This window comes from Coniosporium apollinis (assembly GCF_000281105.1).
Source record: "Coniosporium apollinis CBS 100218 chromosome Unknown supercont1.34, whole genome shotgun sequence".
Classification (NCBI taxonomy): domain Eukaryota; kingdom Fungi; phylum Ascomycota; class Dothideomycetes; genus Coniosporium; species Coniosporium apollinis.
Window position 1 is genome coordinate 173,037 of NW_006913296.1, and position 19,091 is coordinate 192,127.

Consider the following 19,091-nt stretch of genomic DNA (forward strand, 5'->3'; position numbering starts at 1 on the left):
CCGAAAATCTCCCCGAAAATCTCCCGCCCAGAATGTGACTGAGGTTCTACGACGTCTTTGAACAGCAATCGACTCGTCCTCGCCAACGCTGCGTTTCTTTGCTCATAACAGACACTGAGCACCGCCTCAGCTCGTCTACGCTTGCAAATGAGAAATTCGGAGTAATCTTCAACCTCTTGCCTTACTCGCACCCCCGCTGTGTTCCATAGCCCGGTGTGAGCCTTTGGTAGCTGCCCGTGAGGGCCTGGCGTGACTTCACGTCTGCACTCGGCATCAGAAATCTCAGGACTCGGACCACTGTCTCCCCTACCGGAGAGCGGCGGTTTGAATCCTATGGGAGCCGGTGCGAAGATTGTGTGCTGTGCGAAAGCATGGTGGTACTTTAGTGCAATACGCGGCGTACTGGACTTCATGCGACTGTCACCCGAGTTGGCATGCGTGAAGAATGGTATCATTCGATTCCGATTACTCTGACGAGGACGACCCGTCATTCCGTAGCAGAGACGCTTCGTAAACCGACATCCGTAGCAGAGACGCTTCGAAAACCTACATCCGAGGGATCAACCTCGTCAAAAATGGCCGCTGGAGTCAACCAGCGTAATCAAAAATCAGCTTTACGATTGCTCGTACCGCCAAGTGGTGTAAAGTGGGAACTTCTTGACCCCTCAAGATGCTGAACCGAGCATATGGTGTACATTATGTAGCTTACATGAACTTTCCACTACTGCATCTCTTTACTTAGCTGCGCTGAGATTCGATTTATGGAATTTTTCTTCCAATATCAGCATGACTCCGATCCGGCTCAGCCTGAGGTCTCTCCAGGTGCTAGATTGTCACAGTGACACACAATTGCGCCACAGAGTATGGCTAAGATTTTTAACACCACGCGGAAACCGCTATCACGGCTCTGCATAGTTCTGCTAGAAGGCTGAACACCTGCTTCATCTAATGACGAAAAGTGATGTCTACCCAATCTAAGACTCTCAACATATGACCGCCATGTCCTAGCTACTCCTCAGACTCTGGATTTCAATCACACCAGGCCACCCTTCCTATCTTCCATCACGGAATGTATCTGAACTCAGGATGCCTATACCCTAGATCCGCCTCCTCCTGATGCGTCATATTCTCCTTCAACCGGTGATCTCGGCCGCCGCGGGCACGCAGCTTGTTCTCGTAAACTATATAAGCGACGCCACCGCATACGAGGACAAAGACGGCGGCTTGGGCGCCTATATTGATGGAGTGGCCAGTGTGGTAGAGAGGAGCGTCGGTGACGATGTAGGTCCATCTGTCGTTGTGCGTTAGCTTGATGGTATTGCGAGACTGTGATGAAGAGGGGATGAGAGGGATGATGATGATGGAGAACGAGGGGCTGCGTTTGCGAGCGAAGAAAGGGAAATCCACTCACGTAGCGACGATCGCGCCTAGCGTGCCGATGGAGACGATGTAGGCGCCTGTTACGGCGCGAACGGCAGGGCCAGCAGAGTCTGGGATCTGGTTAGCTTGCGCTCTGTCCCTGCTAAACGGCAATTGAGCATCGAGTGGTGATACGTACTGTTCAGACCCCAAGCAAGGAAGCCGGGCCCGCCAGGAAACGCGCCGATAGCGGAAAAGAAGACGGCCATATATTTAATGTTGGCAGAACCGGAAGTGCGAAGGATGGCAAAGCCGATGATCGTTAGGATCGAGAAGCCGGCGAGGTAGACACCGCGGAGGCGGGTCTTGTCGCTGATGAAGGCGATGAGGATGGATATGGTGGCGGCACAAACATAGGGAGGCTGGATAAAAACTGTGAGCTTTTGCGGTCCAGGTCGCGGTGTTGTGGGGACTTACGACGGAGTACAGCTGAGCCCTGGTGGCTGTCCATCCAAGATCGTTCAGGATGGTTGGCTAAAACGGGTCAGCGCATCTGTTTACAACGTAATAGAATTGTGAGCGGGGAGGCGAGACGTACCAAGAAAAGGGAGAAGCTCTGCACGGTGATATTGATCAAGAAGAAGCCTCCACAGCAGACTAGGTTGTTTATGTTGAAGACGGCACGCTTGACGTGATGCATTTTGACGTTCTCGTGGGGATTCTGCGGCTCCGTCAGTACGTTGCTTCCGTTGGCTGGGTCATACCTACGGCCTTGTGCTCCCGCACGAGTCTCTCGGCTGCAATCATGCGTTCCCTAGCGTTGAGGAAAAAGCAGTCTTCCGGCCTAGTGGGCATAAAGAAGGGAGCTGCTAAGGATACGAGTACGGTGAACTACGGAACGATTGATTAGCATGTTTGTGATTCGCAGCGGCTACATCGGACCGCCTTCGATGGACAAGAAGAAGACACTGGAGAGAGACGCCAACGGAGGAAAAATGCGTGTATACTGACCAGTCCCTCGAAAAAGAAGATGTTCCGCCACCTATAGATAGGCGTAGCAGCGACGCCCCAGCGTGGTATCGATGATAGCCCAGTGGCTAGCAAACCTCCAAAAGCACCGGCCATGGAACTCCCGGAAACAAAGATACCAATCCGAAAGAGCAACTCCTCTCGGCGGTAGAAGCAGCTCAGGAAGAAGGCGATGCCAGGCATGGTGCCGCCCTCGAAGATGCCCAAGAACGCTCTTGCAACCATTAATTGGCTCCAGCTCTTCACGAAGGCGGTGCATATTGACACGAGCCCAAACCCGCCGACAAGGAACGGAACTGCAGCTGGGGGTTAGGATGTGGCTTGCTGAGAAGGTATGAGTGGACGTACTCCAGAAACGTGGTCCGACCTTCTTCAAGATAATGTTGCTTGGTATTTCAACCCTGGATGAAGGCTTAGTGTTTTGAAATCTGAGACAGATGGCAAGAGTCTTACAGCATGTATGTAACATAGAATATACTCAACGCCCAATTAAAGCGATAGCCTACGAGAGCGAGGTCCTCTCTCATACCCATGATCCTCGCATTTCTACACCGCAGCATGCAAGCATCAGTAACGTTGTACTGGCTGTATGGGAATACGGCACTCCGTTACTGTACGTACCCGATGTTGGCTCTAGTGTTCCATCAGCAAAATGTTCCAAGGGTATACTGAAGGGGGCGAATCCTTGTACCTGTCAATGAAACACAGTAGATACAGCAGCGTCACCACAGGGACAATGCGATAGTCTAGCTTCCGTCTGACAGCCTTCTCTTCCTCCGGAGTCCATTCGGGCTCGGGCTCAGCATACGACTTGACTGGCACAACCTCATCGCCGTGGAGGTGGAAGTGCTTGAATTCGGTCTCCTCCATTTTTAACAGGTAAGCACGTAAGTTTCCCCGGATCTACGAAAAGCTGGAGATTCGAGAATGTGGGGGTGAGGACTGGGGCGACAATCGCTTTTATTGTACTGAAGGTTACCACGACGTCTGTGGATTAGAGAGGCGTGGACATACTCTACGTTCGGCAGGAAGCACCGGCAGTTGCATCTTAACGTCCTTCGCGTGCGCATCACTGTCGGCTTCCACCAACTGGAACGCCCAGAGCAGAGGTTGGCTGGATGACGATACCCTGGACGCGGCCGCTATTGGCGGTTGGAAACATGGGGCGAAAGAAGAAGTAACATCCATGTCTGTGGGGAAGCGTACCTATCTTTGGGGGTTTACCCTGCGTTTTCTATATAATTTTCATGTCATCCTTCATGGCGATGGATACATATCTATCAGTTTGCGCGGGCTTGAAGCGTCTCATTCAATCGAACTGCCTCTAGGATTGGGGTCGAGGCATTTGACACTTGGAGTGATGTCTGATGGTTGTGAGGCCGCTACTGCGCCGCATCCGCCTGTTCGGGTCAACAGCATGCGGACGGCAGTTGGACAGCGGCTAACCACGCCGTGAGTGATTGGTGAACTCCACAATGCAGGAGGAGTCTGTAGATCTCCGTATCGAAGATCGCAACCTCGTACCTAGGCACGTCGTGGCCAAAATAACGCCGACTCCAAGGCTCAAAAGCATAGAAATTCAACCCCTTACCACCGATTGAACATCACTAAATCTGGTCTGCATAGCCGATTATAAGCTTTATAGAGTGCTTTCTATGTTTCTTAATCACACAAGCGAGCTGGCATTGATCTAGAGAAACTTCGCACCAGTGTCGAAACGTGATGTTCATGGTTGGAGTCGGGGTATTTTTTGGCCACGACGTGCTAGGTAGGAATAAATGCAGCGATTCGATGTTAAATCACCATCGAGATGGCGGAGGAGCGGCGGAAGAGCCGGCGGAAGGCGGATACGTATCTGCGCTGCTTCATCCTGGAAAAGCACCAGCTATTTTGATATCGTGGGTTTGGCTATCTCAAGTCCATATCTTAGGCTTCTAGATGTTTGCAGAGGTAACAGTCTGTCAGCCATGACGAGAGCTTGACAATCAATAGGAAATACGCCAGTCGCAATCAACTCGATCCAACGTCATTCGGCCAAATCTGACGCAACCCATTAGGTTCAAGAACATGATACGGTGTCTGATTAAAACATGATGCATGGAGTGCATGCTTATCTGCCCATCATGCAGCACTCGTGAACCACGAGCAGCGCGTATACATATGCCACGTGATCAAGACCGCAAGTACATAGTCCAAGTTCAAGGCGAGTACTCACAAGGTATACATGCCCGAGAAGCCGGCCGCCCTTTGACTTCTCGCAGCCGCAACCTGTCAAGCGGAGCTGCATGTCACAAACATGCCGCAACACCTTGTCCAAATCTCCAAATCTTCAAATCCCCACATCTCATTCCCCGCGACCCCACAATCTCTTCCCCACACTCCAATGCCCGGGCAATGCCCAACTCCCAGTCCCCCAATACCCAATGCACAATGCCTTCCAGCCCATCATCCCTACCGCCAACCCGCCCTCCCCTTCCCCTTCTGAAACCCTCCCTCCCTCCTCTGATCCCACCCCCTCCCCGGCGGCCCCTCCCTCCCCGCCTCCTTGAACCTCTGGTACTCCCCCATCCACACCTGTCCCAGTCTCTCCAAATCTTCCACCGCGCCCTCCACCCCCCTCGTCCAGACCCACAACCCCGCTACCGCCAGCGCACCCCAAAACGCCAGCCTTACCGCCAGCCGCACCCAGAAGAGCAGTGCCCGCGCCGCCGTGTCCAGGATCTTGATGCCCAGGAAGAGCAGCGCCAGCAGCAGCAGGATGGAGGTCAGGTCCGGGTTTGTGGTTACGCGGGTTAGGAGGGGCGAGAGGGTGCTGGAGAGCGTGTCGCGCAGGGTGTAGAGGGGTTTTAGGTAGGCGGGCGTGTAGTAGCCTAGGAGGTGGTATGTCCAGGCTGCGGTGGAGTTTTAGCTAGAGTCTGGTAATGGGGAGCTGCGATGGGGTTTCACGGGTGGAGGGGAGGTGTTTCTGGGGGTTGCGTACTTTGCAACAGGTCCATGGTGTGGAAGGTGGTGTGTGTGGGGGTACGAGTGCACCGGTAGCTTTTTGCGCGCGCTGGAACGCTGCTTGGGTGATTGAGAATTATGCGGGAGGATTTGCTGATAGAGATGATTTAAAGAGCACTGTCAGTTGCCACGGTGTCGGATTCTAGAGGCAGCGACGTATTCCATCGGGCAGTCTGGCTGTGAAACAGTTTCGCGTGTTGCGACATGTGAGACGCGCTGGCGCAAAGCGGTCTCGGCTGCCGACATTGAGCTCTGTTCAAGCAACAACACACCTCTCAGGTATCAACGCGAACTTCTGGGCTGTACGTGTACTGTTCGTCATGTCAAGCCTACAGAGATCCACAATGTATGGAATAGAGAGTGAAAGCGATATAATTATCGATTAACTGTGTATCTCCCCCATTTCTCCTCTCCCTTCCCCTTCCCTATGCCATGTGCCTATTCGCCAGACAGCCCGCCCCAGCCCAGCCCAGCCCATGAGTTGTGGTGGATACTGTCCATCCAGATGGCAGTTCTCACCACGTCCGTAACCCAGCCTTCCGCCGTCCCAAACGTGCAAAAAGAAGCTAAACGCCTGGAGTGGAGAAGGATGCAACAAATTCCTTGCGCGCGTGAACGGAAAGGCACACACAGTAACGTGGGGTATATACTGATGCTGGGCAGTCAACAAACGGAATGGAAAGGAACACCGAGGACCAGTCGGTGGAAGGAGACTATGCCATGCTAGGCCGCCGCTGTGTCAACATGTATGCCGCGAAATGGCTAGAACGAAAGAGCGAGATCAGCGCACGAAACTAAATGCCAGGCTGTTGGTCAGACGAAGACGATGAGCGTGTTCGAAAAGTGAAACGTGCCAATTTGAATCGCTGAGCTGTTGCTTGCCGACCGCGAAGAAGGTGGCAAAGAAGGCACTGGTGTTAAGGTAAAGCAGAAAGCCGACATATCTCGAACCAGACTAAGCCAAAAGCCAAGCACGACTTCCTCCATGCAGATACTTGGAAGGGAAAAATCCAGCAAATCCAAAATAACAGGAAAACAACAGAAGCGTGAGGGAAACCCCAGCCATATAGCCAGTCCAGCCAGCAACGCTTCGACTGAGCTCAACTCAAGTGACTCCCTCAATGCCCTTCATGTGGAACAAACATCAACTTCCGAAGTCAAAGCGTCTGTTGTCTTGCTATTCACCTAGAAGGAAGACGCACGTGGAAATAGCCATAGCATCCTCAGTTGGGGAGAAGCAGGATCAAGGGGTTGTCCCCAAACCCTCACAACCCCGTCTTCCTCAAAATCCCTGCCAGCCTTGCTGCTGCTGCTGCTGCTGCTGCTGCTGCTGCTGCTGCTGTTGTTGCCCCTGCCCCTGCGGTGGAGACTGCGCCCAACCCTGCATTCCTGGCTGCTGACCTGCAGCGCTTTGATGCATAACATTGTACTGTTGCGTCGGACTCGGCTGGTAAAGAGTCCTTCCCATGCCCGGATATGCAGCAGCCGGATTGATTTGACCTATCGTCTGGTACTGAATCGGCGGGCCGTGCATCGAGCCGCTGCTGTGCGAGTGGTGGAGCTGCGGCGGTGGAGCGTGCATCGGAGACTGCTGAGGATGTGCATGCGGAGACGGCTGCTGGGCGTATTGTTGCTGGAGCCCATGGTGCGGCTGTGGAAGGGGGGATGGCTGGGGCTGAGGAGGTGGCCACATCTGATTCGGCGGGTAACCATACGAGGCTGGTTGAGGTCCGCCTGGGCCTAAACCGAGGCTTGGTGATCGGTGATGGAGCTGGTCGGGTCGCATCGGTTGTTGCATGGAGCGGATCGGTGATTGAGGAATCGGGTTCGGTGCGTGCGGCTGCTGCGGGTACGCTTGAGGCGTCATCATCTGCGAAGGCGTTTGCTGGTGCGGGATGGCGTTTTGCTGTGAACCGCCCATTGACGCACTGGAAGCGAGCTGCGGCGACTGGAGATGCTGCTGCGGGGGTTGATTCTCGCCCTCCATGGTTCCCGGCCGCGGTGGCAGCGTGGCAGGCGCTTCGTGCGGTCGCTTCCAGAGGCCTTCGAGGTAGACGCCACGATTGGTTCTCTGCTGTCCAAGAAGCTTATTGAAATCCGCCGTTTGTGCAGCTTGCGTAAGGATCTCTTGTGCTGTACTCGACTGCGTCCGATCCTGGTACGGTATGCCAGCAATCTCGTGCCTCGGTCGCTGGACGCCGCTATAGTCCCTCTGCCGTAGATCGTCTGTTGGAGCGAGGTTGATCATCGGGAGGGGGGCCAAAGTTATGGGATTAAACCCACCGACTCCATGGTGAGCGTCCAAGTGCGCGGGTCCATTACTGTAGATGATTTCGCCATGCGGTAAGGAAGTTAGGCCATGGACGCTGCTCGCCTCCGCCGCCGCCGCCTCCCTTTGTTTTGCCGCCCCTGGTCGTTTCTCTCCTGCTGCGTCTTCCTCAGTAAAACCCTGTTTCCGCGCCTTGCTTTCCCAGTAGTCGTCTCGCACCCGCCTGCCGTTGACGATTAACCTACTTCCAAACTGCCGAAACATCGAGCGCGCTGTAACGATGGCGATCTGTCGAGACCTATAAGAATATGGGAGTATCTCCTGATGGATCAAATCATCCTTCTCTGCTTGGGTTGCGATAATCTTGTACAAAGACCGGTTCTTGTTGAAGAGTAGGTACGAGTCGCGATATCCGAGAACGCGCGCGCACTCTGTGGCAAGCATAAAAAGCTTGTCTCCTCGGTTCGGTACCAGGAAGGTGCGACACCGGTACTCTCTCCCGTCCAATGGGCGCCCGTTAGCGGCGACTTTCTTTTCTCCCGCCTCGTCATATTCCCGCGGTATGTACTCGTCTCCTTCCGGGTTCAGTTGATCTGTTGTGTGGTCCCTGACGGTTGGGAGCGCTTTGATAACGGCGCTCTTTGTCGGCGTCGACTTTGATGGCGAAGCCTGGGAAGGTGATGATTGCGGTAGAGCTTGTGTTCTTAACTGCGGAGTTTGGACTGGTGCTGATGCCGGTGCCGGTGCCGATATAGGCTGTGCCGATGAAAGCGGGCTCTCCGAGACTCTTGACTTGGGCGGCCGACCTCGCTTCCGCGGCTTTGACTCGTCTGTGGAAGATGATTAGCTATCCATGGCCCGTAACGCGCCCATAAAACACAATGCGCTCCAACAACCAGCGCTTCGACAAAGACTAGCCAACTAACCTTCGTCACCGCGCTCGCTAGACGCGACGTCTCCATAGGCCTCAGGTGAACGGCTTCGCTTGATACCGCGCGGAGTCTGTTGCGGCGCAATCGTGTTCGTTGGATTCGGGTGAACTACAAGTTGAGTCGTTCGTCAGCGCATGTCCGCGAGTCGGAAAGGTACGGCGGGTGTAACATATGTAACGACGCGCAGATGGGGGAGAGGTTCAGCGCATAAGGCCGCACCGGACGGGAGAGATTTGTTGAATGCCGTACTGGAAGGATTTAATGCCGCTGGATTTATCGTGCCTGAGCCGTCCATAATGCCGCTCCGAAGCCCACCACCGTACAACGAGCTCGAGAATGAAGGTGTTAAGATTGTATACATTCAAGGCGAGGACGAGGCCGTGTTCTGAAGTTGTCGCGCGCGGAGAGATGTCGTGCGCGGGACTCGTCACGGACTGGCCGTGGATAGTCTTTGGCTCTTCACGAGGCGATACAATGGAGAGCAATATCCTCGTACGATGGCATGCGACTTGGCAGTGTCGTAGGGTTCGTGACGCCGTAGATGAGGCGCGGCGCAAGGCGGGCTGGCTGGCGATGGCTGCACAATCCCGGGTAGTCTGACAGGGTAGACAGGCGGAGAATATGGTCGAGATCTCAAGCACGGATCCTGTGTTCCCGTGTTGATGGAAAGCAATGCGATGCGCTGCGATGCGCTGCGGTGCGTGGTGGCGGGATGCACGTCGTGCCCTCGCGGGTGGGCGCGCGTTGGTGAGGACGGTTTGCTGGGTCGCAGACGATGCAAGCGATGCAGGCGATGCAGGCTGGGCCAGCGGAGGCCAATGCAAGAGGCAGATATGTAGACGTAAATCTGGCGAATGATTTAGTAGTGAATCATGTCAGGAGCGATCTCCGACACGCGGTTGGACGGCGCGCAAATCAAGAAAGTGGAAATCGGCCTCGTACAGGGATGACTAAGCTAGCACGGGTCTATCGCTGGGAGACAAGGACAAGAGACGTCAAGACGTGAGCCACAAGGTCAAGATGGGGTCCCACACGGTCGAGCGCCGCGGTTAACTAGCCTGGCGGCCGAATGAGATGCAAGATCGGCCCCCGTGATTAAGGTTGCGGCGGGTCGATCTCCAAGGAGCAGGTGGGATGCCTTCCAGGCGGGATGCCGTCCAGGTTGAGCCCGGGGAGGGGAGGTTGTCGACTCGGTCGCGTTTGTGGCAGAGGTCGCTCAGTGAGTGGGCGGATGCCGGATGAGCAACCACCAGGCCTGCGGCTGGCTTCTGCAGCCAAGCTGCGCGTTCACCGAAAAACCGGGGGTGTTTGGCCGCCCCAGACCTCGAGCTGCGGCTACTTCGGACGGCTGCTTGCGGAGGGCCCCGTGGGGAGAGCTCGAACGGCGGGAGGGTGGTCTGGGAGCGATGGAGCCGAACGGGTGCTACGGGCTCTAGCGAGCTAATGACACGGTCTGGAGCTCGAAAACAAGCCAGCCACAGCAGCGCTGGGGGTTCGAAGGGGTGTTCCAAACAGCGCGCGCGATGTGGTCCAGGAAAGGGAGCTCTTAAGGGCTCGAATACCACAGTTCAGCTACGGTCGCCTGGGAATGACATGCATGCCGCCGCCGCCGCCGCCGCCGTCGTATCGGATGTCTCCAGTCGCTCGCCTCTTCGTCTTGTCTGCTGGACGAGACAGCTGGTTGACGCGTCTTGACGCTTGCCTATCTTGCCGGTCTACCAACCATGGACCAAGCAAACGCATGGGGTTTCCAGCCGTCGCGGCCTCTGATTGATGGAAAGGGGGGTTCAAAGTGAGGGGTCGAGGGAGTCGAGAATCATGACTACAAGGGTCAGCCCTGTGTGGGCTACCCGCCCTCCCGACTACATGAAGCCAATAGCATAACATCGTTGAGTCACGATAGTGCCTGAGTGGTTCGCTTCGAAGCGGGAAGCAGGGAGAGCGAGTAGACCGCACAAGGCTGGCCCTTGCACCTCTTCGGCGTCTTGCAGCCGAGGGGCGCATGAGCGCGGCCGACAGGCATGCCGTTAGCTCATTCATGGATAAGCCAGCCTGATTTGCAGAGGAGTTGTTGCTGGAAATAGACTAATGGGACATTTGTGGGCGATGGTTTTGTGGGGTATGGAGATGCTTGATCATAGATGCCCTTCGTCCACCAGATAGCGTAGGATTGCTAGGATGGATAGACATTCTTCTATTTCCGCGAATCAACGTAATCTTTCAACCTGGGAGCTAATCAAGTCCATATCTATCATGTGGGAACTGGGCACAAAGTAAGATGGGGAAGATGAACAGTCCTTCGTCGTGTGCAATAGCGAAGCGCTGCGAAGCTTCCTTGGCAATATCGCTCTGCCCACAGCTTCTGGCTGAAGGGAGCGGTAAGGTAGAGCCGCCCGCGGCTTAACTTGCCTCCTTATCATGAGAGTTGGATGATCCACTCCTTCCTCGCCTCCACGCCTCGGTGAACGCCGGAGGCTTCCGGCGGAGAGAGCGATCCGTGCTCAATCTCACGATGTTCTTCCCAGCGCTCCTTTGAAAGGGGACTAGGCGCAGTTCCCAGACGCTACGAAGAACGCCAATCTGCCAGATCTCCGAATCTGCCAGAATCGTACGGTTAGTTCCCGGCGCCAGCGCCGGCCCCGCTGCGGCTGCAAGCTTGGCCTTCAAGCAATGGAACAAAAGAGGAAATTCGCTCTACTGACGGATACGAGGAGACTTGTAGAGAGGTGCCATGTACCTTGAGCCATGGAGAGCATCGCAGCCTCTGACGCTAGTGAGACGCCGTAGTCCTTTGGATTTAGCGTCTCTAAGTTTCTTACGATTGAGTGTGTTTGCGGCGTTGTACGGTCAGCGCAAGCAACGCCCTCCGCAGCGCAGACGTGCCGATACTGCGGGTAAATCCGCCTTGCATGTCCTGCAACAGCTTGCCTCGACGCCTCATACCTTGCGCTAAGCGCAGGAAATCCTGTTTGTGCCCCATGAGTGATGTCTTGGAGGAAAACATTGTCAGATGGCCTGTCCAGGGTTCCGCTGCCGACCAATTAGCGCTTCTAGCCCAACACCACCTACTTGTGCTTTGAGGATATTGCGGCTCTACACTAGCGGACAAGCTTCTTCTGATACCAGTGGAAGAGGTTGCGAGAAGAGCCCCTAAAACGCCCTGTGGGTCCCACGAGCTCGTGCGACCTTGATCGGATGCGGCGCAGGCTATCAATACGAAGCTCAGAAGACGCTGTCTGAACTAGATATCGAGCGGTCGTTGATAAGTCCACATTACGGGGTAATCGTACGTTCGTCCATGGTTGCCATTGGATGAAGATTAATCACGGCCGTCTAAACCTACCGCCCAATATGGATTTTCCTCGTGGAGAGATGCCTCGCGTCTAGTATGAGTCCATCAAGCCACGAACAATGGCTTCGATGAACTGTACTATTATTTGGTTCACGGCCATCTGTCGTATGGACCCGCATTCCTATGGCGATAAGCAGGTGCGTACGATAGATGACCACGGAAGAGATGATTGATTGTCCACGGCTGTGGGTCCTCGTCAGCATGTCCATTGTTCTCGGCAGTGAACGGGTCACGCCGCGATGTTGACTTGCCCGCTTGGGAGCCGATTTCCCGGGCTCGACGTGAGCCCGTTTTGGATAGAAGTCTGAGCTTTGTGTTCGAAACCATGTAACCAGCCAGTAGTGGGATCCGCCAACAGTGCACCACGGAGCTTGTCAAGGGAGAGGGCAACAGGATAGATGCACCTGGACGAAGGAACCTGTGACTTGCCTTGGCCGGACGGTGCAGCATGCCTCATGCAATGGTTGCTGCTTAGTACCGGCTGAGAAGGTTGTGGGCGGTAGCCTAGCGACCGACTAAGAACACAATAAGTTGTAAGAAAAAGTTTCCGGATCCCTGGTCCTGGTTTAGTGACCGCATCTCAGGCAGCATCTCCACGCAGCAAGTACGTCGCACAACTTCGGCGGTGTGTTAGAGGCTAGTGGGTAGGAGTAGGACTGTGTAACTGGTCTAGCGTCCGGTTACTGAGTGAGACCAAGGAGCAACACCGGTCGCTCGGCAAAGGCTCGGTTCACTACGCTTTAACTCCATGGAAACTTTCTCCCAGTGGCGGAGAAAGGATGCAAGCAAGCCCTCACCGCTAATACCTCTTCACATGAAGTGTATGCGGTGTCTGCAGAGCTGCAGTTACAATCATCACATACCCTTCAAGCGGAGGGGCGTTAATGGCGAGGGCCTGTATGTATGGAGGCTAAGCACCGACTGTCGATGCGAGATGTAACATAGTGAAGCCCTTGTTCACAAAGAGCCGGTGCAGCATGCGCGCACGCATGAACTGCAGTCCCTTGATTATTGCTGATCGATGCCGCAGATCTTCTGACGTGGATACCACAAAGTCCCTCTTTTGATCTTTATACACTATACACAATAGATTGCGTCTCTAGTATCCGGCTGGACTCGCTGTCGCTGAGAGGTGGTAGGACTGTATCGGCGGCGCTGGGAGAAGGAAGCGTTGCAGCTTAGACGAGAAAGTGCAAGTGCGATGGCGTGAGGCTGCTGGAGCTTGAGTGCTTAATAGCGTGAGCGGTGCGCGAATGAAGCTGAACGTGCTGCTGGCGTGCTGGATTAGCTACAAGAGATGAAGCAGGTCTGGATGCGCTCAGACGTGTGGGTTGTTTTAGATAGACGGGGCACCGTGACAGGACTGGTCTGAGAAGCGCGCTGCTAATGCTGGACGCCGCGCTGGCTTTGTGACCTCTCTGTGTTGACTTGGGCTCGAACGGAAAGGCGAGCGACGCGTAGAGAGCTGAGGTGTTGTAGCGCGTCACCAGGGTGGTCGTCAGGCCGCCAGCCCTCGTCCGGGCCCTTTAAGCGGTCGGACGAGGTTTAAAAGAATCACTAGGCGGGCCGCCTTAGACGAAGATACCTAGACAGCCCGCCGGATGGCATGATAAGGTCGGGTTACCTAAAAAGGCAATCCATAAGCTTAGCGTGGTGTTTTGAATCTACAAGGGTCTTGGCGCGATGCCTTGACGCCCTACTAATCACGTGATAATTATATCGGATCGGATTAGCACATATTCCACCTAAGTAATTGAGAGATTATACCTCACCGCTATGCTAAGACCCTACCTCGTCCACCCTCGTCGACTCCGTCCGCCGGCTATATAGGGGCGGGCGGGCGATGTCTGACCTCCCTTCCCATACGGGCGGCCTTGGACGAGGTTGGACCGCCCGCCCGTCCTTACCTCGTCGGGCGGGCTAATGACCACCCTGCGCGTCACGCGATGCGGTGTGAGAGTTGTGAAGGCGCGCGGTCTGGCAGTGTAATGAAAGAACGAAAGGTGAAGCAATGGCTGGCTGGATGGGGACTGACGATGAAACAACGGTCACGTGAAGTTGGTCACAATGCCAGGCCTTTGAACTCTATGAAAGAGTCAGGTATGTCCGAAGATGTGAAAGCATGACAAGTTGGGGTACTTGAACACTCCGCCTCTGCCTGCACGACTGTTGCCGCATGTGTCCTCCTATCACGACGCCGAAGATGCTCGGCCGCTGTGAAAATTGGGCATGCAGTCGGTATGAGAACATGCGTAAGGCCTCGGCTCTGGGAGCTGATACAGCAGGCTACTCGTCTCCACCCTTTTGTTACAATGCCCCTCGTATCCTCGAAGTTCCTTGTGAATGTATTGGCACCCGCGGTTGGCATCTCCAACATATGCGCCCCTGCCCTACAACCGCCTTCCTTTGATTGGCGATGACTGGTGAATACGGATTGATGTGGATGCCCACGTCGGCGGCATTATCGTAAGGAACGGTAGGGACCTCTGGGACTTGTGTAGGTGGATGCTGGCGTGGGTCGAAGTTGCAAGACCTTAAGTGATGGTGATGATCGCCCTGATCGCGAGTGGTGAAAATGCATCCATAGATAGCGTGCTTGCCACCTATGATAGGTCCATCTAGTAAGCCGTGGATAAGAAGCAAATTGACTGGATCGGCGACGTTGCGATCTGGATTCAGAAGAGGTCCGAGCCGAACCACTTTATGATTGTTGTGGTTCCCCCTACACAACAAAGTAAGTTGGTAACTGTTGTAGAGCGAGAGGAGTACTACTAACTTCTTGGCCTTTTCGGCTTTCAGTGTCACGTAAGCAACCAGATTCTCTGCCTTACTGCCACCATCAAGCAACAGCAAGATGTACTTCCACTGTAGGTACTCGCCGCCTACATAATCTGTACTGCATAAATATGGCCACCCTGACAGGCAAGCGCGGCAATGAGCGCGGTCGGTAATAGCACCTGGATTGCTATGTCCCAATGGCACCGTAGTTGTCGATCCAACTCGACCTGGATGTACCGCTGGCTCATCTCGAGAATGACTGTGAAACCAATCCAACCCTGGGGTGTCCACCTTCCAGTGAGGAGCTTGCCTTCTTTGACCTTCTTATTGAAGAACCTGGCTGTGCGCTCGTAGTCATAGGCAGTGAGTCTGAATGTGGCGTGCTCAATTGCAAGACGAGACCGAAGTGCGAGGACCGCGCCCCCATGAGTTACTCGGAATGATGCGGAGTTGCCATCTATACGCGGTTCTGAGCAGCTGAGAGCGGCATTGAGGCACTGAATTGTATTTTCCCCAGTTGGGACATTCTCTGGTCTACGAATATCAGTCAAGGTAATGCTAGAAGAGGAGGACTGAATGAACGAACCTTCCCTTGCAGATATTGTAGTAGTACACATTGAACTGATTGCCCCAATGGCCATATTTTCGTTGAGCACTCGGGGATGTTGCTGTGTGGATAAGGTGTTCTGTCACTTCATTTGCCTTTCTTCTTGGCTCTGCTTGTCGAGCGAGCATAAGCCGGACGCCAACCAGGGGAATGCTACGGTGTCCTCCTGGTTGTATTCCCTGAATTGGACTCCCATGGAGCGGCCGCGTCTATTAACGACTGTGAGCGGAGGTAATGACCGAAGGGTCTAAGGATGCACGCACATGACAGAAGTCGCCGATCTCCAAAATCACCGAGATTTCTCATCTTCACTGTGATTCCAAAAATCTCTTGGTGTAATCGTTTCACCTCTAGTTGTAGCTTGAATATGCTTACAAGGCCATATAGGTTGCCTTACATCCAGGCCTATAACTTAGCTCTATCATCATGTTTAGCGATGAAGACCTTCAATCGAAAGTCGACGCAAGCCCTACCAGTTCGTAGCCGATTTTGGAACTACGCACTCAGTAGCTACTTGCATACTTTCAGCTAACGCAACTGTTAGGAATACTGGCACGCCGGAGTTGTTCAGCGCTTACGGAAAACCTGTAGCATGATCCAGAGCCCGATCTTGAACGCCCCCACACCTGTATAACCCATGCAACACGAAGCGTACCCACAGCCCATCATCTCCTTGGCCCAGATGGCGCGAGACCGGGAACGTTCGAATACCGCTCGTCGCGCTCGGTCTTGAACAAGACTTGAATCCAGAACTCCTTGCTATCCTCATCGAACCACGTCCAGAACCTTCCCTCTCTCCTATCCACCTCACGCGCCTGCAGCTTAAATCCACACGTCTCGTACGGTTCCGCCGCCACCAGCAGATACTGGAACGTTTTGTCCGGAGGGTCGTCCACCTTCTGCTCGAATGCACTCATGAAGCGCACGCGCGGAACCACACCAGGCGTAATCTCCGGATATTGCAACTGGAAGAGCAATCCGTTTTGCCGCGTGAGCGGATCCCGCACTTTCGTGATCTTATACCCCGGCCGTCCTATCTTGACCACATTTCTGCGCACCTGTACGCCCTGTCCGATACCCGGCAGCAAGCCCTCCCTATCCCTGCCCTCTTTTGCCTCCCGCGCCGCGCGCCGAGCGAGATTCGTCTGATGCTTGCGACCTTGGGTGTGTGCGAGATAGGAGCCGTCGTTCTGGTGGACTGTTAAGCAGAGGCGACACTCGAAGCTGCCGACGTGGTTCTTGAAGAAGTAGGGGTCTTTGTCGAGGTCGATGGTTTCGAGGGCGAGTTTTCGAAGGCGTTCGCGCCGGTCTGCGTTCGTTGAAGACTGGGAAGCTACACCACCGCCTCCGAATTTGGAGCCTGCACGGTTCTGGGTTGCGCGTTAGAGCATGGCTAAGGTACTGCTGGTTCTGAGTGACTTACCTGGTAGTCCATAGCTGCTCACAGTCGTGTTACTCCGCTAAGTGGGACACCGAGAGGATAGCCGTATCGTTTGAAATGCCTAGAGGGGATCAGGATACGTGATGTTCCGTCTTTCCACGTATGGGAGGATATTGTTGCCCGTGAAATATTGAGGCTAAGGCTGGCCGCCGAACCTAGATGGCACGGGTGGACATGTGTGGCTTACTCAGCCCTGAGGTTTCATCACGTGACAGTGACCTGAGCAGTGATGGCAAGATGTTGTGAGTATCTGAATGTCATGGCATTGGACTGGTCCATTCGATCATTACCAAATCCAGAACTGCTGCGCCAGCATTAAGAAGCCACAAGCGTAGAAGTTGCCATATAGCCGGTACAGGCGCCATAACGACAACAAGATGGGTACTGCACGTCGCCCATTACGCTTGTTGAAGCGGAGTAAGATATCGTCCCTCCGATACCCATTACAGCTTCGACTCGTTGCCTTTCGCCCCCTTGACCTCCCCATCAACACTAATAGCCCAGTCAGCCTTGTTGTAGCTCTTTGGCCAAATTCCATTCTTCCCCGGCGCCAGAACGCCCTTCGGGTCAAGCGCATTCTTGATAGTCTCATTGAGCTTCATCTGCGCGTTGTCATTGAAATTGTAGGTTCCCGCAATCTGATCCATGAGTGCCAGGTGCGTCCTATACTCTCCCCACCCCCTCTTCGCACAATCGTCCACCAGTGTCCTGATCAGCCAGTGCGCTCTCTTCCTCGAACTCGGGTCTTCGCGGTTAAACACGATGCAGACGATGTGGTGCATCTCTCTCATGCCGACAACAAAGGTGCCAATAAAGTCGAGTCCCGCTTCGCGGCAGCGTGCGGCCGTGATATCATACTGCGCCATTGCGTCCGCGCCGGAGATCTTGGCGATGGGTGAAAAGAAGAGGTGGGCGCCGTTGGGGAGCCAGTCGACCCATCTCAGTTCATCGAGGGAGGGGATGCCTTGGAGGGTGTTGGAACGGGTCTTGAGGACGCTGCGGGGCTCGTTCCTGTCCTCGGGCAGATAGAATCTCGTTCCAGGTATGCTAAGGTATGAATCCTTTATGACGCTCAGAAGGACACTGCGTACGGGTTCAGGGCCGTAGACGGCGCCGTAGAAGTTCCAGCGACCAAGGTCAAGCTTTTTGGCGATGGCGTCGAGGTCGTCTTCCGTAAGTGGTTTGTCGGAGTCGGAGTAGGTAGATTTGGGGCCGTAGACTGCGGCGTCAAGGAGGATGTGCCGGAAAGTCGGGACATTCTGGAGAACCATGCCCACGCGGAGGGGCTTGGTGAGGTCGAGCGCTGCGGAGAGGGCGGCGTCGCTTGGGAGGGTGATCATGTACGCTTGGTATCCTCCAGGGTTGGGCATCAGCCATATCCCCATCTTTACCACGATTCCGAGGCTGCTTTGGGTGAAGATGCCGTCATTGTAGGGGCCGAAGCCATAGTTGAACAACTGCCATGCTCGGTTGGGCGGTTGTTGGTCTGGTCTCATTCGCTGTATCGATGGGTCATCTGAGTCCGGCATAGCCCCCATACCAGTCCTGATGAGCTCTCCGCTGGGCAGGACAACTTCTAGCCCGCAGTGCATCATCCAATGATCCCTCGTGGACATGTTAGTATAAAATGAGATGTTGAAGTGGAACTATATGGAACCATACCCGTACGGTGTGTAGCCAACACCACGCTCTACCGCGTTACCGATGATGGAGCCTCCTCCCAGATCAGGAACATCTAGCCACACACGATCGCGGAGCTTGTGCTTCTCCAGGTACTGATGTAATCCCATAAAGGTGACACCTGGCTCCACTAGCGCAGTTGCGTCGTCGACGTTGACATCGAGAATCTTGTTCATATGCACCCCCAGATCCATGGCAATACTGCCCGGCACTCGAGGTGCCGCACCGCCGTATCCCGTGTTCCTACCGATCGAGTACGGCCATACCGGCACCTCGAACTCGTTGCACAGTCGCATAAGCGCTTGCACTTCCGGCACTTCGCGGGGGAAGATTACGGCCGAGGCGACGAAGTAGTCCTTCTCGAGTACCGCGTGCATGTCGTGGCCTTTGCATGGGTCCATATATGAGCCGTCGTGGAGAGGGTCCGACTTTTCAATTATGCGAACATTTTCTGCGCCGCAGATATCATGGGCTCTGGTAACGAACCTGGAGAACTGGTCGAGAGACATGCCAGGAGGCAGCCGCATTGGGCGAGGCACAGAAGCCATCTTACCGGCAGCGATACGCACAAGCTGTCTACACTTGCGTAATTTTTGATATTTAGGGAATGAGGAATTAATGGGCTGAAGAAGGATAAGAAG

The 19,091-nt window shown here is 54.6% G+C and overlaps 5 protein-coding genes across 5 annotated transcripts; all 5 read right to left on the reverse strand.

Annotated features, from left to right (window-relative positions):
- Positions 1–1,062: 1,062 nt before the first annotated feature.
- On the reverse strand, positions 1,063–3,258 carry W97_06691 (uncharacterized protein; the record flags this gene model as incomplete). Its single annotated transcript, XM_007784564.1, has 11 exons — positions 1,063–1,291; positions 1,412–1,490; positions 1,559–1,781; positions 1,837–1,893; positions 1,958–2,080; positions 2,128–2,250; positions 2,371–2,684; positions 2,737–2,789; positions 2,842–2,934; positions 3,010–3,021; positions 3,080–3,258. 11 exons carry the CDS (start codon positions 3,256–3,258, stop codon positions 1,063–1,065), a joined length of 1,485 nt encoding a protein of 494 aa, XP_007782754.1.
- A 1,581-nt stretch (positions 3,259–4,839) lies between these two features.
- On the reverse strand, positions 4,840–5,384 carry W97_06692 (uncharacterized protein; the record flags this gene model as incomplete). The annotated part of the gene is made up of 2 exons (XM_007784565.1): positions 4,840–5,279; positions 5,369–5,384. The coding sequence occupies 2 exons, from the start codon at positions 5,382–5,384 to the stop codon at positions 4,840–4,842; spliced, it is 456 nt and encodes a 151-aa protein (XP_007782755.1).
- Positions 5,385–6,673: 1,289 nt separating this feature from the next.
- Positions 6,674–8,622, reverse strand: W97_06693 (uncharacterized protein; the record flags this gene model as incomplete). Its single annotated transcript, XM_007784566.1, has 3 exons — positions 6,674–8,235; positions 8,294–8,507; positions 8,587–8,622. The coding sequence occupies 3 exons, from the start codon at positions 8,620–8,622 to the stop codon at positions 6,674–6,676; spliced, it is 1,812 nt and encodes a 603-aa protein (XP_007782756.1).
- Positions 8,623–15,994: 7,372 nt separating this feature from the next.
- Positions 15,995–16,764, reverse strand: W97_06694 (uncharacterized protein; the record flags this gene model as incomplete). Its single annotated transcript, XM_007784567.1, has 2 exons — positions 15,995–16,699; positions 16,753–16,764. 2 exons carry the CDS (start codon positions 16,762–16,764, stop codon positions 15,995–15,997), a joined length of 717 nt encoding a protein of 238 aa, XP_007782757.1.
- A 449-nt stretch (positions 16,765–17,213) lies between these two features.
- W97_06695 (uncharacterized protein) lies at positions 17,214–18,998 on the reverse strand (the record flags this gene model as incomplete). The annotated part of the gene is made up of 2 exons (XM_007784568.1): positions 17,214–18,375; positions 18,433–18,998. 2 exons carry the CDS (start codon positions 18,996–18,998, stop codon positions 17,214–17,216), a joined length of 1,728 nt encoding a protein of 575 aa, XP_007782758.1.
- Between the last annotated feature and the right edge of the window lie 93 nt (positions 18,999–19,091).